General features: G+C 38.0%; 1 protein-coding gene across 4 annotated transcripts; it reads left to right on the top strand.

Annotated features, from left to right (window-relative positions):
• Positions 1 to 160: 160 nt before the first annotated feature.
• On the top strand, positions 161 to 26661 carry TRAPPC11 (trafficking protein particle complex subunit 11). Of its 4 annotated transcripts, XM_080344378.1 has the most exons (29): positions 161 to 578; positions 1561 to 1730; positions 2733 to 2803; positions 3637 to 3751; positions 5827 to 5926; positions 6664 to 6737; positions 6968 to 7064; positions 7843 to 7976; positions 8336 to 8483; positions 9324 to 9417; positions 10630 to 10709; positions 10833 to 10911; positions 11007 to 11061; positions 12512 to 12657; positions 13819 to 13880; positions 13983 to 14115; positions 14813 to 14943; positions 15441 to 15596; positions 16185 to 16372; positions 17036 to 17184; positions 18671 to 18792; positions 19450 to 19569; positions 19928 to 19993; positions 20090 to 20246; positions 21927 to 22035; positions 22768 to 22859; positions 23759 to 23892; positions 24264 to 24431; positions 25840 to 26661. In XM_080344378.1, the coding sequence occupies exons 1-29, from the start codon at positions 375 to 377 to the stop codon at positions 25882 to 25884; spliced, it is 3399 nt and encodes a 1132-aa protein (XP_080200504.1). In that variant the 5' UTR covers positions 161 to 374; the 3' UTR covers positions 25885 to 26661. The 4 variants fall into 4 exon arrangements, 3 of the variants coding, with proteins under 3 accessions (XP_080200504.1, XP_080200505.1, XP_080200506.1); XM_080344379.1 differs by lacking the exons at positions 161 to 578; positions 2733 to 2803 and having other exon boundaries at positions 1566 to 1730; XR_013922125.1 differs by lacking the exons at positions 23759 to 23892; positions 24264 to 24431; positions 25840 to 26661 and having other exon boundaries at positions 21938 to 22035; positions 22768 to 22788.
• Positions 26662 to 26938: the final 277 nt, after the last annotated feature.

Raw genomic sequence — 26938 nt, forward strand, 5'->3', positions numbered from 1 at the left:
TCAGCTAACTGGCTCCTTCACTAGTGACGCGCCTGCGCGGGCCCTCTCTGACTGGCCCGGCGGAGGAGCGGAGGTGCCGATTGGTCGCTTCTGCTGCCCTTCCGATGCCCGGCACTCGTTTCCTGAGGCGGCGGCTCATCCTTCACTCCGCCCGCCGGCGCCTCCCGTGACCCGCGGCTGCTCCCGGTTGTGCTGCCCGTGGCTGCGAGCGGCGACTGGGGGGACGTGCCCGACACCGGGTCAGAGCCCGGCAACGCAGCGGAGAGCTCCTGCAGCCGGGCTGGGCCGGGGAGGAGCGGCCGGCCTGGGCCGCCGAGGCGCCGCGCTGAGAGTCGCCCTCGGGCCGCCTCGCAGGCTGCCAGCCCGGGCGCAGGATGACCCCGACGCAGTGGGACTTCCCCGTGGAGCTGTGCTGCCGGCCTATGGCGTTTGTCACCCTCACCGGCCTGGACGTGGTGTACAACGCCGTGCACAGGGCCGTGTGGGACGCCTTCTGCGCCAACCGCAGGGCCGACCGTGTCCCCATCTCCTTCAAAGTGCTGCCCGGCGACCACGAGTACCCCAAGTGCAGGACCAAGGTACCCAGCGGCCTGTGCCCCGGCTGCGCCCCGCCTTGGCGGGCCCGGCCCCTCGCGGGATTCCGGCCTCTGCCCGTGTGGCAGGAGCCGGCGGCGGGCCCGAGGGGCGGGATGCGGGAGGGGGTGTAGGGGAAGGGCTGTGGCGAGAGGCTGCGCTGATTTACCCGGGTCGCAGGCAGCTGAGCAGCAGCCGCGCTGCTGAGCTCCCAGCTGGAGCTCTGCCGCCTCCCCCACGCTGTTGGAGGGGAAGCCCCAGAACTTGACGTGTGCGAAAAGCTGTGAGGGCTAAGGGAGAGCCACTGGCGTTGTGGCGGAGTGGTATAGATGCACGGGAAACGACGGCGCCTTAGTTCATTAGTGAGAAGCAGAGAAAACAAATATATATATTTTTTTTGAGTACTTGCTGTTCGTTTATTCAGCATTAAGGTGTGCTTGTAAAATCTGAGCTTTGATGAAACCCAAAGTTTAACTCTGCAGAAACTATATAGTTGAAATTGGTCTATTTTGGAAAAAAAAAAAAAAAGTAAAGCTTTTAGGCAAGTGAAATGCAGTAGAAATAATATTTTTGCTCTAATTGCTGCTTTCCAATCACAGTTAAGAAGTAATGTCAATGGGCAATGACATGGTTCTGTGATGCTGGCAAGGAACAAGAATGCTGTTTTCTCCTGGCTCTGTTTGAGAGCCCCCTTTTAAAATAGACCTGATTTTTCATGAAAGTGTGCAAAACATGCTTCTGAACTTGACCTTTTTCTCCAGAGTACCTGGTATCTGCTGTTCTTTGTTACTGCTATCTCAGGCATCAGGCTCCAATGCTAGGCAATTAGGTGTGTGTCTTGATAGGAATCAAAGGCTTGAGGGGAATAATGGTAAAGATGACAAACATCTGCAAGTGGCAAGAATGTAGAGGAGATTCCCTTTCTGCTATACTAAGAGGCCAGTAAATGGATTTGGTAGCTTGCTTTAATAACCTCAATATTTTCAGAGAACTTCCTATGAATGGTATATTCCAAAAGGAATACTGAAGACTGGTTGGATGAACAAACACCTGAATTTGGTTCCAGCACTTGTGGTGGTGTTCTATGAACTAGACTGGGATGAGCCACAGTGGAAAGAAAAACAGTCGGAATGTGCTACTCGAGTTGAAATTGTCAGGTAGGGTTTTTTCACTTGGTTCATAATGTGCTGCAAGCTAATGGTAGGTGTGAGTTGCAGAATCCTTTTTGCATTCTAAGATATATAACTATTATTCTTTTCCTGAACACAAGAGGAACTTGAGCTTTGCTTTTTAATGTACAACTGACAGCAAATAAACTTCTTTTTTAAGAGGTTTCCTTGTAAGAGACATTTAAGTAAAAATAGCCCCTGAAATTTTGCTTACTAGGCTGAGCACAATTATTCTGTTCCATCTGAACAGCTCAGCATTCTCTGAATGGCTGTCGTGGTTTAACCCCAGCCATCAACTAAGCACCATGTAGCTGCTCACTCACTCTCCCCAGGCTGGGATGGAGGAAAGACTCAGAACAATAAAAGTGAGAAAACTTATGAGTTGAGATAAAGACAGTTTAATAAGTAAAGCAAAAGCTCCTCACATAAGAAAACCAAAGAATTCATTCACTACTTCCCATGGGCAGGCAGGTGTCAAGCCATCCCCAGGAAAGCAGGACTCAATTGTGTTTAACAGCTACTTGGGAAGACAAAATGCTGTAACTCTGAATGTCTTCCCCTGCCTCCTTCCCTCAGCTTTATATATTGAGCATGATGTCATACAGCGTGAAATATCCCTTTGGCCAGCTGGAATCAGCCGTCCAGGTTGTATCTTGTCCCAACCTTCTGTGCACTCCCCACGTGCTTGTTGGCAGGCCAGTGTGAGGGGCTGAAAAGTCCTTGACTGCTTATAACAACTAAAACATCACTGTGTTATCAACATTATTCTCATCCTAAATCCAAGACACAGCACCATACAGCTACTAGCCAGAAAATTAACTCTATCCCAGCCGAAACCAGGACAATGATACAGTATGTTGTTCTGTTTGGTTTTATTTCTTATATAGCATTATTTCAATGCTTTCATCTAGACAGAAATCTCATTTTTTTCTGATTATTCAGAAATTAGAAGAGAAACCTTGACACTATGCTGTGTTGTTTTTATTTTAGGCAAAGTTTGCAGGGAAGAAATACGAAAGTCGCTGTGGTCTTGATTCAGAAAAAAACACCATTACCTCCAGGTACTAGAAAACTCTGTGCATGTTTGCAGTGATCTCACTTTTCAGAAGGCCTGATGGACTGAGCTGGCTAACATTTGTCACATTATCTGCAGTTCTTAGTATAATGTCATCTGCATACGTTAAATGCATTGTGGCTGCAGGAAGGTGTACAGAGAGGAAGAGTGCTCAGGGCAGTTGACCTTAACATTTGATACTTTCATCCTTGACTATTTCTTATGTCCAGGTCTGTGTTTTGATACACAGTATCAAAAATGATTTGCCGGTGTGACACACCTCCTTACAGGCGAGCGACATTTTACACCTTACTTGAGATTAAAAAAGCTTTGAAAGCAATGAAAACTTAAAGAAAAGGGTATTTAGTACCTACAGAAGCCATTGAACTCTGTTTTAATTCATAAAATTCTGGAGTCAATTGGATCTGTGAAATGTGATATATTTTAATGTATGTTTCTGTAGAGCTGCTGCTGCAGCTGTAGCTGCATACTTTCTAGTGTCTGGCAAACTTTTATTTTTTTTCTTTTCCCCCCCTCTACCTGTTATACATACTTGTCTGGATGCTATTGCATTTTTCAAGACAAAGGATATTTAATTCTGTGTGACAGAGGAACAACTTAAGTCGTACTTATAGGTTGTTGCTAGCTAAGCCATTCCTAGAAAGTTTCTGCAATGTTTTCTACTGGGTGAACTGCATAGTGCTCTGAAAGAGGAATGGATGTGATCATAGTTTTATCTGTATTAGATGTTTCCATACCTTCTACTTGTCAAGCTTTTAGAACTAGTTTGACATTGCAGCACCTCATACTGCTTACTTGTGCTTTCCTTGACTTTACTAGGGGAAGATGTTATTGCATCGGAGAGGGCAGCAGCTTTATGTAATGCCTGTGACCTTTCTGGAAAGTCTCTCTTTGTACTTCCACACACTGATCATCTTGTTGGTTATATTATAAGGTAAGTGACTGTGAAACATTGTTTTGCTCTGTGTGCTAATGGAGGTGTCAAGAGAGTTGGTAGGTGGGGATGACTGCTGTGTGACACGCTGCTTGTAGACCAGCAGTGGATGTATTGTCTGTTTGCTGGAATCCTTCAGATTGTTCTGCAACCCGATGAATTCCACACAGGTCCCATTTTTGTGTGAGGCTGAGTAGTGACTATTGGAGATGGTGCATTTGAAGAAACATTATTTGATATCCCAAGACATTCCCTTCCTCAAGTCAGGTAGAGGCAAAGTGGGCTTTTCTGCCTCTACACTGGTTTGGGCCTTGCTGGTTTGAAATAATTTTTCCTACATATCTTTCATTAAGTGTAACTCTGTGTTAGCAGGTCTTTATTTTTGCCCCTCCGTTACTTCTTGTCTGTATAGGTATCTCTCTGTTTATTCTAAGTGGTGTTTATCCAGTTGCAAATATTGTGTCATTCTCATTTTTTTTTTACATTTCTTATGCTTCCTGTTTTAATATTTACAGGGAACATAGCTTCAAATAAATTATGAAGGCCTTTCAAAAACAGAACAGGGAAAGGAAGACAGTCTTGTGTAGACCTAAAAAGGAGGGCTCAAACTAAGGCAAACCATGGTTTATTAAAATTAGTTTAATTTTTCCAGATATGTTCAGGGAGAGGAGGAGTTGTGATCTGAAAGTCTAATTCTTCCTTCTCTCACCCTCCTATTTATATATAAACAATAAAGTTCTCAACATAAATCAGTGCTGTTATTGTATCTGTGCTGCTCATAAACAATTACTAAAATTGAACAAAATAAAGTAACTGTTACTTCTAGGTTTTCATGTTTTACTCAGTGGCAAAGAGGGAATGTTCACTGCGTGTTAACTAGTGTAAGCTTTTGCAAACTGCATATAGTTGCATTTTGATATGAGATTCGCAACTGTCTCCAAGTTTATGAAGGTGAGGCTATATCTTTAGGGATTATTAGCTCTTCATGCACATTAAAAAATGTTTGAGCATATAAACATGTCAAAATTCCTGGTATTAATATTTTTGGTTTGATATTTTTAATTAAGATTTTGTAGCAGTAAAAGAGAAATTTTCTTTAACCTTTTGGACTGGCTTGTCTTTTCTCATACATCCACAATACACTGCTAAATTAAGTATGATAGGTAGACTTAATTTATCTTGTCTACCTTTTGTGACTGAGCTCATAGTTAACAATTGCTGTCTATTGATCTGTCTTGTTTTCATCACCATCCTCTGTGTGGTGAGCAGAACACAGATTGTCATCTGCCGTAGTCAAAATCTGCAAGTGATCCTTTCATGTCAGAGTAACAGAATTCATCCTTTATTCCCTGTGTGTTTCAGTGCTATAGAATGTATTCCTCTCCTGGATTCTGGTCTTGTTCTAGTTGATGTTACTCCTCATGATTTGATCATACAGCATATGCTTCTCAGGTCCTCCTCAGACTCACACTGTATTCAGTGTTCTGGGCCACTGTCTTTCTCTTCTCCCTCTGACTTGCCTTGGGCTATTTATCTTGCAAACAAAAGTTCGACTGTTACCTCTGCAACCCAGGTAGCTGTTGATGTTTGAACAGAATGATGAAACCTTGTCTGGGCCCTCATAATTTTATTTACTGCTGTTTTTTCCTTCCCAGTCCTTCCCCCACAGTCCAGCAAATAAGATCCTGACCTGCTCAGACTTATCCCAGGAGCCTCTGCAAAATTTGCTTGTTTTGAATGAGGCATCTCCTCACTTTCTGTTGCTTTGCAAAAGCCTAACAGCTTATCCTCAGACTTTTTCATGTTAAATACTAGAGATTGCTGTGTGAGTAATCAGTTCACCAGGCTCCTGAATGTACTTGTTCTACTTTGTGCTCTCCCTGTTTAAGGCTTTGTGTGAAGATCTTTTGTCCGCAAACTCTTACCCTGTGTGGTAACTTGAAGAGTTTAGTAAAACCTCAAGTTTCTTTTGACAGCCTTAAAATAAGCATGATTAAAAGTTACTTTTTCTGAAGTTCTTAGATTCTTTATATGTGGGAAAAACTTAGTGAAACTTATGAGCAACTTTGTTGCAGGTTGGAAAATGCTTTCTATGAGCATGCACAAACTTACTATTATACAGAAATACGAAGAGTTAAATCTCATAAGGAGTTCTTGAACAAAACCACTCATCAGGTAATATTACCCTGTTTCTGAAATACTGTGCAAGTTATAGTGCATGCTAAAACGTGAAAATAAGGGTTGTTTGTTTAAACATTTTTTATTCCCTCTCCTTCCAGTTTGAAATGCCTTCTCTCAGTATAAAAAGTAAAACTGGTTTTAATTTCTGCAATTCTGATTTTGGTTTTGTTTTCACATTTGTCTTCCTTACATCTTCCCTAGAAAAAGAGCACGTAGGAAGAGCCATAGCCCACAAATGAAGTTCTCTGAAATTTTCTATATGGGTTGACCTGTTTGAATATAGTTTTTGAACAAGTTGTGGGAAGTGCTTCCCTTAGAAGCTCAGAACTTAAACTTGCCCTTGATTTGGCTTTTAGCTTTTGCTTTTTAAGTTGTTAAATATCTGCTCAGACACACAATGTTCTGTTACAGTTGCTAGCTTCCTTCCCTTGGAAACTGGGATCCAAGTGTTGAACCCCAGACCAACAATCAACACTGGTGTGGAGATTTTTGGGGTGTTACAAAGCCTCTCCTCTGTTCCAGAGTGAAAGGCTTAGAATAGATTAAATCTGTTGAAAGATCACAGCTGTGTCATGGTGGCAGAGAGAACTATTAGGAAACAGTTGCATAATCTGTTTTTCACGTCTCCTGGTATATTATGTAAACCTCTGAAATTATCACCTGTGTCTGTTTTGTACGTAACAGGTATGTTCAGGTGTTTGTGAATGATGTACACTGGTTGTGTCTTGCAGCTTTTATTTGTTAGACACCAGTTCAAAATCGCATTCTTCAGTGAGCTGAAACAGGATACGCAGAATGCTCTCAAGTAAGACTCATGTAATCTTCTCCCACCTTTTCTATCCCAAATTACTGCTAAGACATAGACTATGATAAATATTTTCTTGAATGCAAAATTATTTAAACATGTATGTAAGGAGTGAGTTCTTCACTGTGAAGAACACTCTGATTGGAAGGCTGTTTTCTGCTGTCAGCAATCCTGTCCTTAAGTTCTATTATCTTAGATGATTTAACTCTAATTTAAATATTTCTGCTTAGAAATTACAGAACTGCCTATAATCTTGTGCATGAATTGAGGGCTCATGAAACAAACATGCTGGAAATCAAGACCATGGCAGGATTTATAAACTACAAGGTAACAAGTGTACTTCTAATCTTAGTCAACCTTTACTTAAAAAGAAAACAAAAAATCCTCCACACAAATGTTGATGCATCTTTAAATGTTGATGCGTAAAGTTTTATGGATGAGAAATGGCTATCAGCAGAATACCAGTTGCACTCAGACTTGCAAAGATTTCTGAGTTCCACACAAAAGAAAGATCCTTAGCTGAAGTTTTGGAGTATCTTGAAGGACTCGCATTCATTTGAAATGCAGTCAGCTGAAATACTAGACTTGCTCTAACTCTTGCTCTGTGCAGCGAGAATGAATACAAGGGTTGCTTGTTCCTTGAATACTTTTTGTCTTCTTGCAAAGCTGAAGCCAATGTAGTTCAGTTCCTGCTTGTTAGGAAGAAGAAAGTAACTCTTTAAGAATCAGGCATACTTTTGTGGTCTTTTGAGGGCTTTGAGGTAAAACAAAACCATCACACCATTCACAACAATATAATGATCTCCCTAATGGCTCTGCAGTTCCATCTTGAGTTTGGCTGTGAGCTACAAAATCTTCCATTGATGATTTGAGGGAGAAAGGGAAGAAAAATAACATTAGATAGAATAGAGGACCATGTGGTTTCAGGTGTAGTACATTATGGTTTACATCTGTTTTTCTCCCTCTTTTCTATGCTATTTGAGCTCTTCAGAAATATGTAAAAATCGTTTGTTTGGGTTTTTTGCAGGTGGCTTTTTTTTTTTTTTTAACCTAATCCTTAGCAGCCTACCAAAGTTATTTTTCCTCTTATTTTCATTTTTTCTAGATCTGTCGCCTCTGTTTTCAGCATAATACTCCACTGGATGCAATTGCTCAGTTCAGGAAACATATTGACTTGTGCAAGAAAAAAATAGGAAGCGCAGAACTGGCTTTTGAGCATGCTGCCTGGATGTCTAAACAGTATGTTTTTGCCTAGTAATGTTTCTGTTCCAATTCTTATACAACCTTATGCAGTTCACTGTTTTACTTGTCTAGGCAAGACACAAATTTTGAGCTCTTTGTCTAAGAAAGAGAGACACTAGATCATAAAAGCTATATGCTGCCATGCCATTTTGCATAGATTATGGACCACTTTTCTCTGGGCATGAGCAGGGTATGACACAAATACAGCCGTAGAACTTAGATGCAAATGTCCAGAGAAGTATGTGTCTTAAGACTAACCAGAATTTTTGATTGAAATGTACCTTTCAGTTCAAATTATCATTCTGTATATGATCTTGATGGCTTTTGTTTTTCTTTTTTTTTTTTTTTTGTAATAGGTTTCAGGCTTTTGGTGACTTGTTTGATGAAGCTATTAAGCTTGGATTGACAGCAATTCAGACTCAGAATCCAGGTTTCTATTACCAGCAGGCAGCCTACTATGCGCAGGAACGGAAACAACTATCAAGTATGCTTTGTAACCATGATGTAAGTTGGGAAGGGATGCCTCACAAGTAACCAGATAGTAAATTGGCTAATGTTTTAATCTCAGATGATAGTGGAATATGTGTAAATGAAATCCAAGGGAAAGATATGTGCTTTTGTGATGCTTACAACTTTACAAGGATTTATTATGTATTGGGAAGGTTGCTCCAGAACAAATGCATTGGTGGTTTTTTTATTACAAATAATTCTGACGTGTTTTAAAAATACTTGTAACAATAATATACTTTCTACATCTTTGGATGCTTGAAAACTTGCTGTTTTATTTTCCAAGTGTATTTCCCTATACGTACACTGTATCTAGTGACTTACAGGAAGCAGAGAAACAACAGCATTGGTATTGCAGTGCTAGGGGGTGGGTTGTTGCTGATTTGGGGTTTTTTGACACTTGCCTGGCAGAAAGGGTTCCATGGAAAATGGATCTCTGAAGTTGATTAGACGTACATGATAACAGTATATAGCTGCTCTCCAGCTGACATGTCCTTATTATTTTAAAATGTCTCTGTTCCTATTGGTGCTATTTATTTGTTGTTCCTGGATTATCTTGTTAGGAACCAGTTTTTTAAAGGATTATCCAGTTATTCTTTAACAGTAGTTGAGACAAAGGAAGGTGAATGAGGTAGGATGTCAGACTGAATTAATGAGAAGCATTTAAATGGCTGGTAGTACTGAAGTACTATTTTTATACAGGTGGCTGGAAAGGTTATATGTTTTAAAGCAAATTTCTTCTTTTATGTGCATGTTTATCAGAGTATCACATCACCTTTAATGCTTTAAAATGAAACATAAACCCTTTTTTTATTACTGCATTTGTTGAATTTACAGTCCTCTGTGATATATCCCAATCCTGACCCACTGGAAACGCAAACTGGAGTTCTTGACTTCTATGGACAAAGACCATGGCGGCAGGGAATATTAAGTACGTTTCTGTGTCTTGTGTCTGTGACATTCAGACAAACTTCTTTAATTGTTGATCCTACCAGCTGACTGGTTATCAGCAGGTAATCCTTTTTCCACAGAGCCAGATGCAAGTCTGGACCTCACTCTCTTGTTAGTTGGTGGTACAACTTAAATCAGGTGTCAATGGGAAGTGCAGGAAGTGTGTTTGACCTTTATAACAGATAGAAAAAGGAACCTCAGGTTTATGCAGGATCAGGTATTCAGCAAAGTTGCATGGGCCATACTGAAGTTCTGCTGCTGCTTTGTTTCAATTGCTGCTGAAGCTGCCTGTAACCTGTGTGCTGCAGGAATCCTGAAACATTTCTGAAAAATATTTTTGGATTTTCAAATAGATTGAGAGGATACAATGACTAGATTTTAATCTAAGAAAGAAATTTGTGATTTTTTCCTATTCAGGAGGGTGTTTTCTCAGAAATTGAGACTTCGAATGTGCAGCTTTGAGCTATGTATGAGTACACATGTGGTTCTGAGATCTTCATTGACTGTAGCTTTACTTTCCTTTCTCATTCTCCATTTGGTCTCCTGTTCTTTCTTCTCTGTATATCCTTTGGGCTTTGCTGCTTTGACTGCTGTCTTTTAAAGACTTTATTTCATTTGCCGTAAATACGATGCTGTGTAACCTGTTTTATTTTCAGGTGTTACTGTTTTAGAATTAGTTAGAATCTACTGCTAAGGTTGAACAGTTTAAGATGAAGAGAAACTTTACCTGCTAATATATTCAGACTTTTTGGTTCCATCAAGAGTTTATGTTCTTTTAAAACCCTGTACAGTTCCTCAAATGTTGGTGTTCTCTACTCCTAGAGAAACATAAGCTTAAATTCTTACATCAGATCAGATAAGAAAAGGGATGCAAATTTCTTAACATATGTGCTTTAAATGTTAACAGGTGCAGCCTGAAGACTAGGTCGTCTTACTGTAGTTTGCTATTTTTGGACAGCTTCAGATGACTTATTTTAAATGAGAGGCAAGATATTTGTTCTAGAATTTCCCTTCTAGAACACAGAGGGTGGATGGGTTCTTAAAGCAATATATCTGTCTCCTAGGCAAAAGAATGTTTGAGAGTTCGAGTGTGCTTGAGTTGAAGCTTGTGTTACACATATCTTACCACATAAATAGGCCTTTGGGTCTGGACAAAATTCTAATTTCATGGATTTTTCACTGTCTTATGCAGGCTTTGATCTTTCTGATCCTGAAAAAGAGAAGATGGGGATTTTATGCCTACAGTTGAAAGAGAGAAATGTCCTTCACTCTGTAAGTTTTATTCTACACACACACACACCAAAAAAAAAAAAAAAAAAAGAAAAAAAATCTGTTTTCTAACATTATCCTAATGTTTGCATATATAATGATAACAGTAATCGTTTTATCTGTTAGGAGCTAATAATCACTTTGTTGAGTAATGCTGTCGCACAGTTCAAGAAATACAAATGTCCAAGAATGAAAAGTCATTTGAGTGAGTATAGACAATCAGATGCATTTTTAAAAATAAATTTTGCAGAGACTTTTGGTATTGATCTGATACATTTCTTTTTCTTTCTTTTTTTAAAGTGGTTCAAATGGGAGAAGAATATTACTATGCTAAAGATTATGCCAAAGCTTTGAAGTGAGTACCATCCATGATTGTTTCTTTCACATACTATTCTTCTCACTAAGACCCCATGTCTTACTGCTATGGAATAATGTTGAAAGCTCATCTAAAATGCACATAGTACCTGGATTTGATTGAAACATGAGCCTTGCAGCCTATGAACTCCACTTTTATCAAAGAAAGCAAAATGGCTGTGATGAGTCAGTTATTAGAGTAGAAAAACTTCCTGCTGTAAGATGTTGTGGTGATTTGCCTTATTGGACAAATTTATTTATGTAAAATTTCAATTACTTATTTATTTTCAGCTGGGTGATTGTGTGTCATCTTTCTCTCTCCCCCAGAAGCTGTTTCTGAAACTTGACTGCTACTGCAATGAGAATATAGTTACATTTAATTACAGACTTCATAGTTACAAGATTTTAAAAAATACAGAAATGTAGCTGAATTTCATTTGGTTTATATGCCAGGGAATTAGCAAAAGGCATTATTTTACTGGTGCAGTTTTCTACAATTAATGACTACAGAGGTAGGAAAGCTTAGTGCTGAGGTACAGCTACCATATTTTCTGAAGGATGTGTCTTACACTTAGTTTTTTAACTTTGTATTTTTAAGGGGAAACAGAATCAAGCTCATGTTCAATAGGAGTCCCACAACATTTTCCTTAATTAGGTTTCAAAGATCACATGTTGTAGAGTGAGTATGTTTGAGGTAGGACAGATGTGTTGTTACCAGCTCACTGGAACCTATGTGGAGGAGAAGATAGGTTAGGATAAGCAGATCAATTTGTATCAAGCCTAATTTTTGTACAAACAAACACTTCTTATTTAGGTTTCAGCAGATTTTTCTGAAGTAGGCAGAAACTCCTATCTTGAATAGTTAAACACAGTTTAAAAAAATCGCTTTGCTAATAATAGCGAACATTGTTTAGTATTAAAACCATATTTAAGGTGTGCAGTTTTGCTTGATAGAGATTAATATATTTAGTGTTTGTAGGCCTTTGAAACTCTTGAAGGGAGCAGGGGATAGGAGGTAGGAGGGAAAAGAAATGTTGCAGCTTAAAGAACATTAAAATTCTTCAGTTTGGAAGGGGACTTTATCATGGGGTTTTGGTTTTTCTCAAAACTTACCACATACTCAGTAGTAAAGCTTATTTATAATGCAGTGCTGACTAAGACTCTTCTGTCCAGGTGATGTTTTACTAGTTCTTTATGTGAAGGCAGGTGAGATTTCTTGTTGCCTTGTGAAAATTTTTCTAACCTGAAATAGAAAATTCATGAAATAAATGTTTCTTTGCAATGATTTCATGCTGTTTCCAATATATCATTGCCATATGTAAACAGTAGACTTGATTTGAATCTAGCATTTGTTTTAGTGAAGATGTTTTCTATTAATGGTACCAAATAAATGCAAGCTTCTAAAAATATTGGTGAGTATAACTTGTTTTTCTCAATTTACTGTGTTGCAGGCTCTTGGATTATGTTATGTGTGAATATCGCAGTGAAGGATGGTGGACTCTTCTCACTTCCATATTGACAACAGCTCTCAAATGTTCATATCTGATGGCCCAGCTAAAAGATTATATGACATACTCCTTAGAGCTACTGGGTAGAGGTATTCTTTTAAGAAATATACTCAACCTGTACAGAAAAATTAAAGTACATGTGTTTGGAAGCCTGACAAATCATTGTCAGACACAGTGCTTACAGTACTTCAAATTATTTGACTAGAAAATAACTGTATGCCTGTGCTGAATTGTTATTACCTTCTCTCATATGGTGGAGGTTGAATTTTCTTGCTCTTCTATTACAGAATTCATGGCATTCAAATAGGTTGTGTCAGGATATCTGAGGCACAGGGCTTTATTTGAGTCTGTTCAAATAATATCTCAGAAACTGAGCTGTGGGATGGGGGAAGAACTGCAATATAGCTAAAGGGGAAAACCACTTTTCCTAGAAGTAACAAAGCCAGCACCATTCTTGTGGACTCAAACTCCCAAAATGCTTCTCTGATTTCATATATATAATTTTTTCTTTTTTTTTTACTAGAACTCTACTGATTAAATATGCATGTGGTGTGTTTTAGGGCAAGAATGTGGTGGCTGCACAGTAAGAATGCTTCACAGTAAGAATACTCTGCTTCATGTAATGTCTGTTACTTGACATTACAGAAATAATGCTTTTGTGCCCTAAATTGCTAACTAATACCACTGATAGGGTAGGTGTGGTAAAAATGGGTTTGCATCTTCTGTTAGCCAGCCAGGCTACTCTGCTTTGTATTGAAGAATAGACAATGAGACAAACCCGCCTTTCTTCATCATTGAGAGAAGAGTCCTTATTTTTATTAGTCCTTTTTTCTTCCTATCACCTTGTCTATATGTTGTTTGTAATATTATCTGAGCTTGCATCTTTGCATCTCCCAGAGTTTTGTTTTCCACTGTTTCTTTTATTTTTAAACATAAATAATAAGATACAGACATTGTTCTCATGGGGTTTTCCTCCAATAAATTATGAAGTGGTTGTCTAACCAAAAATATTTTACTTGGCTCAAGTGGAAGTAGGAGGAAACACTTAAAATGGGGTAAATTCTGAAAACTGAATGAATCCTTCATTACTGGTAGATGGATATTAGAATTTTTTTTCCCCAGAATGTGTTTTTGAAAGGTGAAATCTAAAGGAAAGATTTATTTTGAAGTGTGGGGTTTTTGGTGTTTGATTTTGTTGTTTTTAAGACTTACTTCTGTCTTCTAATCTTTGGGTTTGTTCTGTTTGATAGCATCTACTCTAAAAGAAGATCAGAAATCACGAATAGAAAAAAATCTGATAAAAGTTTTAATGGTAAGTGGCAAAACTTGTAGTGCCCTTTTAAATAATCTGAAGAGTGGTCAGTGTTTGGTAATCTTCTTTTATTCTTACTTGTAATCTTCTATCTGGTTACAGAATGAAAGCCCTGATCCTGAACCCGATTGTGATGCTGCTGCTGTGAAAGCATCACAAAAATTGTGGGCTGACCGTGTTTCCTTGGCAGGCAGTAATGTTTTTACAATAGAAGTGCAAGACTTTATACCATTTGGTAAGTAAAAAATTGACACCAGGTTATAAATTTCAATATGGTTATATCTTGAGAATAACTAATTAGGGAAAAAATAAAAGTGTATATCAAAGCCAACAACACTGAAACTTTTGTTTCAGCATTGCACTCTTACTATCTAAGAAAGATAATAAGTCATGAGAGAAGCCAGTGATCTCTTATCCCCAACATGTATTACTAAAGAAGAATCCTTTGAGCGTTGTGTCGGGGGGTAGGAAATGTCTGAATTTCCAGCTGAGGCTACCTATGCCTTTAAACCCAGTAGAAGTAGTAAACCCTTGCTTTTTGAAAGACTTCTGTCACTCTGATGTGCTTTGAAGTAAGGTTCTGTGGAAAAAAGGGTGTAATGTGAGCAAAGCAATACTCCTTGTAGAAAGGGGGCATGAGTGAGTGTTACCTACAGAAGAAGTGTATCCACGTGTACAGGATTACTTTTTCTGCTGGGCATCTGCCTTGCCTGTCCACTGCAGAGATTTTGGCCACGTCCTGAGAAGTGGCTTTCTGTGACAGCATTAGCAGCCGTATTTGTCCCACTTACATACAAACTGAAGTTTTAAAAGTATACACACAACAATCCTTACCACAATGATTTCAAGAGTGTGCTTCTGGAATTTAATGTTGTAGTTTGGTATGTTTAACACCTACTTCTTCTTTGGATTTTTATTTTTTTCAATTCCAGTGCAGTGCAAAGCAAAATTTCTTGCTCCTAGTTTTCATGTTGATGTTCCTGTGCAGTTTGATATATACTTGAGAGCAGATTGTCCTCATCCTATCAGGTTTTCTAAGCTCTGCATCAGTTTCAATAATCAGGTAAACATGGTAACTGTCTGTCTCTGATGTAGTAATAGAAGCTTATTATAATAATGGAATAATATCTATTATATTTTATGTTTTAAAACACTGTTTTCAAAAAATTACATTAATACTCTAAGTTAGAAATATGTTTTTCTTTTTGCATTATCTATCACTTTTTGTGAGTATATTAATACTGGGTTAAAACTCCCAAATACCGTTTGATTACTTTGTCTGTTATATCTGTGTTTTTCTATGGAGCTCTGTAAAGTTTCAGAATTATAATTTTAATGTCTCTTAATGTTATTACATTAATTAATAAAATGGATATCTTGTGTCAAAGAATTGTGTTGTAATTACTTGCTAAGTAACCTCTGTAGTTTGAAAAGTAGCAAGAACCCATATAGTTTAATCCAGTAACACAGAGCCTTAACATTTGCTATACTGCTATTACTCTCTAAAGGTGTCTTAAGTCTGGATTTATCAACTTTTTTTTCCCTGTTCCTCCACTGTAGGATTACAACCAGTACTGTGTCGTAGAAGAAGCCTATCAAAAAGGTGATATTCTAGAACAGTCATCACAAGGAACAATGTGCTTAGTCCCTGGCAAAACAAGAAAGTTCACTTTCAAATTTGTTGCAAAAACAGAAGATGTAGGAAAGAAGATTGAGGTTTGTTAATTTGTTTTACACCTTTCTTATTGATGCTTACGAAGAACATAGAACTACAAAGCTGCCTCTAATCTGACACCAGTTACTAATGTCACTGCAGTTCCAAATATTTGCATTCTTGAAACTAAGTACCAAAAATGAGAGTAAAATTTTATTGTCAATACCAAAGCAAAAAATTATCACAGAAACTTAAGTATTGCTTCAAGTGTTGTGTGGTTGTTGTGGTGGTTTTTTGGGTTTTTTTTTTTTTTGTTAGTGTAGCTTTTGGAGTTGGGGGGGGGAGTCATTGTGGGTTTTTTTGTTGGTTGGTTGTTTTTTTCTAATGGGCGAGGGATGGTATAGCACTGTGGGAGGGCAGGAAACTACAGGATACTACACTGCACACACATGAGCACAGACACTTTTCCCACCACTCTTTCCTTAAATGAAATCCTGGAGTGGTGGAGTATCTTCTGCCTGCAAAGCTGCTGGAAGCTTTTTGGTCATATAAAGGCACCATAAAGATATGAATGTTGGAGAACTCTATTATTACGGGAGGTGGTCCGAGACAAAGTTATCAGTATGTGTTATCAAATTTGTGTCTGTCAGATTACATCTGTGGATTTGATCCTGGGAAGTGAATCTGGCCGCTGTGTGATCTTGAACTGGCGTGGAGGAGGTGGAGATGCTGCATCGTCTCAAGAAGCATTGCAGGCAGCACGTTCCTTCAGGCGAAGACCTAAGCTTCCAGATAATGAAGTGCACTGGGACAGTTTGACTATTCAGGCAAGCACTATGTGAGTAAAAACTTGAAAATATCTAGGATATAACATTCTGAGTCTCCTGCGAAGTCCTGATCACTCTGCCTAAAAGAAGAAGAAAGACTTGTTGGCATTCCTTTAATATTAAATTTTAATATGTCTTTGCTTAACTGGGAATAAGACATGTACTATCTTAATTCTTTGGGACTTTTGAGACTCTGGATAGCTAGAAGTACAGAAAAAGCTTGGATGGATCTCTGAGCATACCAACTATGCTTTAGTTCTCCCCTTCACCTAACTTCTCTAGATAGACGTTTCCCATATTTTTGTGCAAACTAGGAGGTATTACTGTTCTCTTACAAAAGCCAGCACACAAAGAATCCCAAAGAAGCTATATTGGAAAATAATTATTAATGAATAGGCTAACACTAATTTAAATATATTCAAAAGAATTAAATCTGATGGCTGTTGATGAGGGTGCTTTTTTTTTTCCTGTCAGAACATCTGAACCATTAATGCTTATTACTGGGGTTCCAAACTGGTTTTACAGAGTTTTTCCATCATGCTGCTTTTCAGGAATCTCTCATCTCCTAGTTGTCAGAACCCTCTTAAACAATAGGCTGTTTTAATCTCCTTTAAACTGGTCTTAAAAACTTGTTACATAAGAAACATACAATAACAGAGTCTTTTCTCTTAAAGGATTATTTCTAGAGTGCCAAACATTTCTGTTCAGCTCCGTCATGAACCTCCTGCCCTGACTAATGAAATGTATTGTTTGGTCGTGACAGTCCAGTCACATGAGGAGACAGTGGCCAAAGATGTTAAGCTTACAGCAGGCTTAAAGCCAGGTATTTGGGGTTATTTTATTTTAATCCAGCAGTCTGCTAATTGATGCAATGCAGAGAAATATAGTAAAAATGAAGGTTAGGAATGATGAGATACTTGTGGCAAGAGTTAACAGGCTCATTCAGTTATGGTTATTTTATGGTTATTTTAACCCCTGCTTTTCAGTAGTGTTTATGTGGGTATTTTCAAAAGATAAGCCTATATAAGTTTGAAAGAAAAAATGGAGGCTTTTGTATTCCTTCCTAACCTTTTATTTAATTTGCTCATAACTAAATTTTTCTTTTCCCAAGACACAGATCTTTTTCTTGCTGAGGTGAAAAGGTTATCCAGTGCTAGATAAATGTTTTCTTATTATAGTCTGTGTGGGTTTTCTCTCCCACTCGCCCTTGCTTTTTTTCCTCCTTCATGGACAATGTGGTTTAGTTTTTAAGCCACTTGAAATTTGGGGAGCAGTGGAGAACCGAGAAGGTATTCCTTTGAATGAAAAGGAAAAAATGCCAACACTGTATGTTTAAGTCATCGTTAGCGGTATATAGTTATTGCTGACAGTTTTTAATATGTGACGGCAAATGTTACAGTTGGTACATTTATTTGTAGCAATTATCCTAAAATATAAAGATATTTTTAAGCCACTAACATATAGGATGCACTATGTGCTATTTACTCTGAAATAGAACCTCATCCCCTATACACTTGTATGGTTCATTAAAGTTAGTGGAGTGTTCTTGAAACTTATTTAATTGGAAGTTTGAGCTTGGGTCCAAAAGCAGTGTTTAATCACTGGTCTTACTGGCCCCCTGCTCCTTGATCTTGACTCTTAACACAATAAGCAAGATCAATGTGGGCTTGCTGATTACATTAAAAGAACAATTGAAATTTGACATTTAATTTATAGGGAAGGTAATATATTTTACACAGTGGCAACTCTGGTAAGATGTAGCTTGTTTTGCTTGAAAATTATCCCACATGATTGCATTCTTCTAGTCAACCTCTAATTGAAGAGTGGTGTCATTTAACATCTATACATTTCTTTTTATGTATTTTAAACACAGATTTGGAAGAACAATTTTTAAAAGATATAAAATCATTAAGCTGTGCTCTTGAAAACAGAGGAATTGCAGAGCAGTGAAACTTCCTTTTTATTTCATATAGAGTACCAAGAAAAACTTGGATCACATAATCATGTTGTGTTTTGTATATGATAGGGAATATCTAGATATGACTTCTGATTTTTGAGATTTTTTTTTCCTCTAGCCTAAATGAATGGATTACATCCTGCAAAGTTTTTATTCCATTGAAGTTAGAAAACTTAACGTGCTGTCAAATGTACCCTCTGTTGGTACTTTTGAAAGCTTCTGTCAACCAAATGAACAATGTTAATTCTTCATGCATTGCTTTTTGAGATTAATGTCTTATTATTTTTAGTTATTGCATTCATGCTTCAGTGATGTAAGCCTGTGTGGATATTAAGACTGTTTTTAATCCTAGGGCAAGATGCCAACCTGACTCAGAAAACTCAGGTGACTCTTCATGGAGCAGATGCTTGTGATGACTCCTTTCCTGCACTGCTTCCTGATATCCCTGTAGGAGACCTGCAACCAGGGGAAAAGGTGAAGGCTTAAAACCTTAAGAAAACAGCAATCAACTAATAAAAGACTCTCATAGAAGGACCTATGTTTGCCTTCAGATATCTGAACCGATAAATGAAATACTTATGGCATATTTAACCTATTGTTTACTTGTAGTTGAGCATTTCTTTAGCTAGATCCCCTTTTGGACTAAAGTTGGGAATAAAGTGTATTCTGGGATTGTTGATACAGCTAGGAGATAAAAAATAAAATAAGGAGGCTAATCTCAACTGTTAATTAAATGCACTGCCTAATGGACAGTAGCTAATAATAGCCAGCAAGTGTGATTCAACATGGTAGAGGATGAAATATGCAGATGTTGCACCAAAATGAAACTGTGACTAGTAAATTAGAAGTTGGGCATATCGTATATTACACAGTAATGGTTCTTTTCTTGTACTGATAAGTAACAGACAAGCATCAGTATTGAAGCAACTGGAGCTGGGCTACTCTGATTAAAGTCATTCACTGTGTGATTAAGATCATGCACTATAGGAGATTCTTTATGGTCACAATAATACCTATTCTACTATCGCCCTCTTGGATTAAGTAAGCTGATTAACAAGTTTTGGACATCTATAGGCCTAATTAATGTAATGTAGGTATAGCTTGGCTCATACTGTCTCCTTTATTTTGCAGCTGGAAAAACCAATATATATTCGCTGTGGAACAGTCGGTGCAAGAATGTTTCTGGTTTATGTTTCTTACTTAATCAACACTGTCGTCGAGGGGAAAGAAATCCTCTGCAAGTGTCACCGGGTAGGATGTAAAGATGCGCCAATTGCTGGAGCTACATCATGAAATGCAAGAAATATTTTCAGTCTAAAGGCTGTGATTCCAAGCCTCTTAGAAGCCTTTCTAGTAGACAGAAAAAATTCAAAATCAGCAGTATGGTAGCCTAATTTAGAATGAGCAGTTTCATAAGTATAATCAGAAGAAAATTTTTTTATATTTATTCTTAAATATCTTAAGAGACATTTTGCCTTGGGGATGACTTGGTTAAATTGATGATTAAAAGTAACTTTACATGAGTAACCTTTGACATCAATAGTCAGGTCTTAAACTGAATATCACTTTTCTCCCCCTTCTTCTTCCCACCCTTTCATTACCTATGCAGGATGAAACTGTAACCATAGAAACAGTATTTCCCTTTGACGTTGCTGTCAAATTTGTCTCCACAAAGGTATGTGTTTGAAAAGTTGATATTTTGGAATTGCACGACTTTCAATAGTTGCACCCTGTTTAGTTAGAAATAGCCAGATCTTGTGTGTCTTGACAGCTGGAGCACTTGGACAGAGTATTTGCAGATATACCATTTCTCCTGATGACAGACATCCTGAGTGCCTCTCCTTGGCCCATCACCATTGTAACCAGTCAGCTACAACTGTCAGCTTCCATGGCCCCAGTAGATCAGCTGGAATCTTATGTGGAGAATGGTGAGTTCTCTTAAATTATTCTCTCTGTCAGGAGGATACATTTGCATAAGTTGAAAGTAAGGAAGGGGGATATTTTAAACAGCATTTGCTTATCAGTCTCTAAATAGAAATCTGCTTGATGCTCTAGTTGGTTGCCAGAACTCAACTTAGACAGCAGTATGCTTCAAAATGTGGTTCTGCTTCACCCATCAAGTAAATAGACGTGATTGGTAAATGGTGCCCAAAAATCTAAATATAACAAATGTAAGAGAAAGCACATGAAGGTACTTCTGATATATAACTTCTTAGGTATCCATATGAAAAGATACTCAGTATTTTCAGTGTGTATGGACTGCATATATTTCCTGGAATGCAAACGTTTCACCGCATAGTAGGGGCAGCATCCAAAGGCTAAACTGATCCATGTCCATGAAACAAAAAAATGTGAAGCTAGACAGAGTAGGCTATTTAAAAAAGAAAAAAATAGAAGCAAGGAACTTTTTTATATATTAACACAGTTTAAAAGCTTGTTACTTAAATGTAAAAAAGAAATTAGCTTAGTGAACTTTTAAAGACTGAGATATGTGTGTTAGCTTTAGAGTAAATTAATTTGAGTGCTTAGCAATAGAGCTAATTGAAAATCTTCCAACAAAACATCGTCTTTGCATTTGCTTAGTCAGAAATGTGAAAACATATATTCGATCAAAACTTGGAATACAAATGAGGCACTTTGGATGGCTGCCTGATTATGGGGCAGCTGCCCACCTGGGTAATCTTGGTGGTCAAATCTCACCCTAGAGCCTTTCATAGATTCAAGGGTTACCTGGCAAAATCAATTGTTTCCCAGGTTCTTTAATCTCCAAACTATAAGATTTTATCTTCAGCTCTGGCACATTGTGCTTCATGGCTTCCAGCTGGTGCTCCTAAAGAGCTGTCAGGAGGTACAAACCCCCTCAGATAGCAGCTATTCAGCTGCCTAGACTTTGGTTGGTATCCCTGCCTCCCCCCCCTCCCACTTTCTAAGACTTAATAAAGATTAATTATTATTTTGAATGACTGAAACTTCTATTTTTTTAATGCTGTTTGAAAATTAAAAAAAAAAAAAAACAAAACAAAACAACTCAAAACCAACCAACCAAACCAAAACGCTCTCCAAGTGAAAAGGTTGTGAGGTTTTGTGGTTTTTCTTGTTTTGGTTTTGTGTGCTTTTGTTTTTTTTACTTGAATGAACTTTGAAGATGAAAATTCAAAGCCAGTAGATTTTTCTTATGTTCACTCTCTTCCCCACCTCTCATCCATTTGCTTGGGAGAAGAGAAATGTACATATTCATTTTAAAACATGAGACATGCTGACGTTTTGGAATTTGTTGTGAAAGAGAAGTGTAGAGTTTGAATCAGCATTATTTTGCTTTTTTTTTCTGCTTATGAACTCTAAATTTGTAATGGCTTGTTCTGTGTAGACATGAAAGACCTCATGATGCTGTTCAGAAAGTAAATTGTCATATGTTTGTATATGTCACCCTTTTATATATTCAGATACTTCACAATCTTAGTGAATTTATTTCTTATAGGTGCAGTTTGCAAAGCACTTCAAGGCCTTTACAGCTGAACATTTGTGTTTGTGTAATATTGGATTTTTAGGCTTGGTGGCTTTTGCAGTAATGGCTTATGCTTTGATTTTAAACAAAATCTTGCTGATAGTTGTTTTACAGACAGGTGAGAGTGCCAGTGAGTGCTTTTGCCTTCGGTGCCCACCAGTTACAAATGCTAGTGGAGTGGCAACTGGATGTTATGTCGTTTCCTGGAAGAGGTGAGCATCTCTTTGCCTAGATGGGGAGAGGAAACAAACTTGTTTTTAGGCATGATGGTGGGGTGGTATGTATGGTATGTATGTATGTATGTATTTATTTATTTATTAAATCTTCCTGTAGCAAGTGCTGTCTAGACTTTGGACCTTACTAATTATACTGCTTAGCTTGTTAGAATTTTGAATAAATATTTATTTAACTTAAGAGATACATATTATGTGGTTACAGTTTTAACATTCTGTGAAGCTGTCTTCTTGGCTTCTTGGTAAGATATTAGATCACTTTCAAAGCTGTTCTGTCACCTTCCATTCCCTGATTTCTCCAGTCATGAAATATTTCACTTGAGAAGCCAAATCAAAGGAATAGTTTTGCAGTAGTGGAAACAAACAAATTTCTGAAATGGGAAAGCTGACTGTTTTTCTACCCTAGATGGGTGGGTTTATGTATTCACTCCTTTTTCCAAGTCAAATGTTTAGGTATATCTTTCTTCTAGTTTCCTTTTTTTAGTTTTAGAGCTGTTTAGCACACTTACTTGCCTTTTACTTTTATCTCCATGCCATGGCACTTTTTTGCTCGCTTCTAACAATACAATATAAGGATTTGGGTTTTTTCTGTCCACGACTGCAATGATTTTAATTTGGTCACATATAAATGATGTTCTTTTGGTGTACTCATTTGGTACTTTGTTGTGTAACTTTCAACACAGTTTGCATTTGTCTTTTTTTTTCCTGCAGAAGTTCACCTGTGGAAAGTGTACCTGTCGTTAGTACAGTCATCACTCTCCCGCATGTGATTGTAGAGAGCATTCCCCTCCATGTTAATGCAGGTAATAGTAATTTGGTAACATACATGTCCCTGTTAGAATTCTAAGAACCTCTGCAGTTTTACAGCATCCAGACCTTGCATTTACTGCAGCAAAAGACTGAAAAATGGTGCTGGATATTATAGGGCTAGTGGAAAAATCTGTACTGTCGCTTAGACTGCCCCAAGCCTTGCCCCCTTTCCCCTATAAAAGTCAAGGGAGGATCTAGAAAGTTATTATAGTTACAAAAGTGCATTCATTTAAGCTGTCGGTGGATCGACCTGTGTTATGTGGCAGCAGAGAGGCCAGAGTTACCTCTGCTGATGCCACCTTCCCAGTAGGTTTGTCTAGATGCCTATGGCAAGAATTGTTCCATCCACCCACACCCTGGCTGCCTCCCAGGGAAGAAACAGCCTGGAGAACGAGAGCTGCTCGCGGGCAGGTGAACTGTTTCTCTTGTAGCGCTTCGCCTGCACAATACCAGAGGGGGAGTGGAGAGCTCACTGAACACACAGAATTCCTATGCATTCCCCAGTTTGGTTTCACTTGTACTGAGATTCTTCCACTGTCCTTTTCTGTTACATTTTGAAGGAGCTTCCTGGCAGTATCTGATAAGGTTTTGGTAAGCTGAAAATACCCAGTATTAACCAAAGTGATTTCTAGTTAGCATTCCTGGACAATGTATTAATAGTTGGGGTTTTGTTACTAGATGTTGAGGTAGTGTTATTGAAAAGTTGTAATAAAGTTGTGTTCTGCTCTGTAATATCTAACTTTTTTTTTCCTGAGAAATCTTGTCAGAAATGCTTTAGATGCCCAGTTATTCTATCTTTTTCTTCAAACTTTACACTGCTGTTTGTGATAGACTTATTTTTTACAAATGGAACTTTAAAATGTCTTCTGTATTACTTTTTTTTTCCCCAAAGATCTGCCATCATTTGGTCGAGTCCGAGAATCCCTACCTGTCAGATATCACCTGCAAAATAAGACTAACTTAGTCCAGGATGTGGAGGTGTCTGTGGAACCCAGTGATGCCTTTATGTTCTCTGGCCTTAAACAGGTACAAAATTGTCACATTTACTGATCTTGCCAACTTATAATGCATTGATTAGATGTACGCTGATGTACAGAGAGGACAAACTCATTGTTTTTTAGATGTTTAAAGTATGATAAATTCTGTCTGGAAGAATGCACGGATGCAGACTCCATTTAAAGAAAAGTTAAATGGAAACCTGACTAGGAGCCGTTTGTCATGTTGTTTATGGGCAACGTGGTGTTTCAGTGTAGATGTAATAGTTTAACTAGAATAGGAAAATAGTTACATTTTTTTCCAATTCCAGAAAGTGAAGAGTGTATAAATAGAAAGTAAATGGAAGACTGCTCTTGGTCACAGAACTTACTTATGTTTGGCTTTTTCTTTTCTTTTCTAAGATCCGATTAAGAATCCTTCCTGGCACACAGCAGGAAATGTTGTATAACTTCTATCCTCTGATGGCTGGATATCAGCAGTTACCATCTCTTCATGTGAATTTGCTGCGATTCCCAAATTTCACTAGTCAGCTGCTCAGACGATTCATACCGACACACATTTTTGTGAAGGTAAGGCTGTGAGAAGTGCCTTGTGTTTAAAGGCTCACTGTGGGGCTGCTCGTTTTTTGGGGACTACCATTCCAGCTCTGTTCAAAGCTGAGTGTTTCTAAGCAGATTAAAATGACCAGAGATACTTGCTTTGAAAAGTCTTGGTTTGTGCAGTAGTGGCATTAACCAGACTTCTTAAAAAATGTGTTTAAGTGCATTACAATTAGATGAACTAGCTAAATGTGCTTAGCCTGTCCCTGAAATTTCATGTTTTACTCTGTAAAATAAGTTTTAAAGTTGTCTGTATTTTGAGTACAATGGAGTGAGCTAAATGTAATGAAATACTTTATTAACATAAGTTGTAGCACTCCTGAAAAAAAGTGTTTGAGCAACCCATATGTGACTGGATTCCGAAACACTGCAGCATCGCACATCTCCCTGAATATATTTGAGAAACACATCCTTTCAGTGAATCTCTCAGTCTATATTTTTTTTAAGTGATCTGACTGAAGACAATTAAGTCATTTCCTGAAAAGTACATCACAGGTTTCTTTTGACTTTTTGAGAATAATTTAAATCCACTTGCCCAAAACAATGCTTTCTCATTCCACTGCAGCTGTTTCCACAATATCGCATTCACTTTTCAGTCAGACTCTTAGCAAGCAAGCAGCCTGAAGAGTTTGTTTATATGACTTGAGATGGACTTGTTCAGACATCTGTAATCCAGTTTCCAGGAAACAGGCCTGGCATTCTTGCAATTTTCTTATAGCCAAAAGAGATAGGCAGAGCTTACTTTTTATGTATGCTGTCAATCAGTGGCTCTTCTAGATTGGTTGTCAAGATGTCCTCCTAAGTCAATACAAACAGCTTTTTTCCTCAAAAGCATGTAGTTCTCAGTGCTCCTGTGGAGCCTCTCAGGCTTCAGAATTCTTTATTTTTGCTTTGGAGTTGTCAGGACCTCAAAAATCCTTATCATAAAGATGCCTTTTTGTTAAACCTTCCTCCTTGCTTTCTCCCATCTCTAGTGATTCTACACAAAATTCCTCCAAGAAACTGTCGGTCTCATTCCTGTTTCATGCATCATAGTTATCCGATTTTTATGCGGCAGTAATGCTGGGAACCCTGGTCAGCCAGACCTTGTGCTAAGCTGTCCAAGTGTGTACGGGGATGCTCTTGGCGTTTAACAGGGCAGTCAAGGAGCTGAGGCCTCTACCAAGTACTCACTTGGCCAAACTGAAATTTCAGTTGGATGGTGTTCTCTGTGTTTGTAGGCTTAATGCCACACTTGTGTGCTACAGCTGCATTGAAAAATACAATGTATTATAAAGCAATTTTCACAATGGCATTAGCCTTCTGTGTTTGTTCTGTGTGGTTTGTTTGTTTGTGTGGGTGTGTTTTGTTTTGTTTTTAATTCTCTATTTTCTTAAAGCCTCAGGGTCGTCAAGCAGATGATAACTCAATTGCAGCTGCATAATTTCAAGACCTGTACCTCTGCACTTCAAGAAAATGGGATGTTGCACAAAATATATAAAGCTCACTTTGGAAACGTGGCTTTGATCAAACCATGAGAATTAAATTTTATTTTCAAGTTGCAACCCTTAGCAAAACTAATGTTGTAAAAAAACCTAGTCTTTCTTTAGGAATAAACATATGGGGAAAACTTGGTGTTTAATTTAACAGGAACATTCTTTTGAAGTTAACTTTGAATGTCAAACTCTTAAAAGTATTATTAAAGCATATTAAATATCTTGAGTATTTAAGTGAAGTGCTAATTCATTTGACCAAAACCAAAAGATGTTTCCATAATTAACAGTAAGTTGAAGTTTCTACTTACTGAGATTTACAACACTGAAAACGATAATTCTTGACAGAAGTTTGTTTGGTGCCACTTGTTTTGAGGGCAGAACAGGGTGTGCAGGAGCACAGTAAACTACAGATGGTTACATTGTGCTGTTGGAATTGAGAAGCTCACTGTTTTTTTTTAAAACCATCGATCTAAAAGGCATTATTTCTTCTGGGTAAGCCATACATGCAAATCTGAATACAGCAACAGCTAGCCTAATGAGCAGAGAGATTCATTTGGAACATCTGGACTATCCAGCCTGAAGTTAATATGATTTGGGATTATTTTTACACACACAGCTTCCAGATGAAAGGTATGTCTTGGTAGTCTCCTGTGTGAATGGATGTCCTACTGTTGTACAGCTCTGGATGAACTAGTGTTTAAAATAGAGTAAATCATGTATATAAAAAATGCATTTTGAAAACTTCAGTTGTTTAACTTTCTAAACAATTACATTTTGATTGCTTGGGAAATACCTTATTTATTGTCAAAGTGGAGTTCTAATAAACAGCTTGTAACAGAGTACTTCTGAAACTGTGTCCCTCATTGCATTGTTTTCACAGCTGTTATGTCATAACTCAGGTCTCTCTTGTGGGCTGATACATATGTTTATGGCACTGAAGTAAAAAATAACAGCTGTAATACTTGGAGAAAAGCATTAGAGAAGTGTGTAAACATTCCTTAC

Source organism: Nesoenas mayeri (genome assembly GCF_963082525.1).
Source record: "Nesoenas mayeri genome assembly, chromosome: 4".
NCBI lineage: Eukaryota > Metazoa > Chordata > Aves > Columbiformes > Columbidae > Nesoenas > Nesoenas mayeri.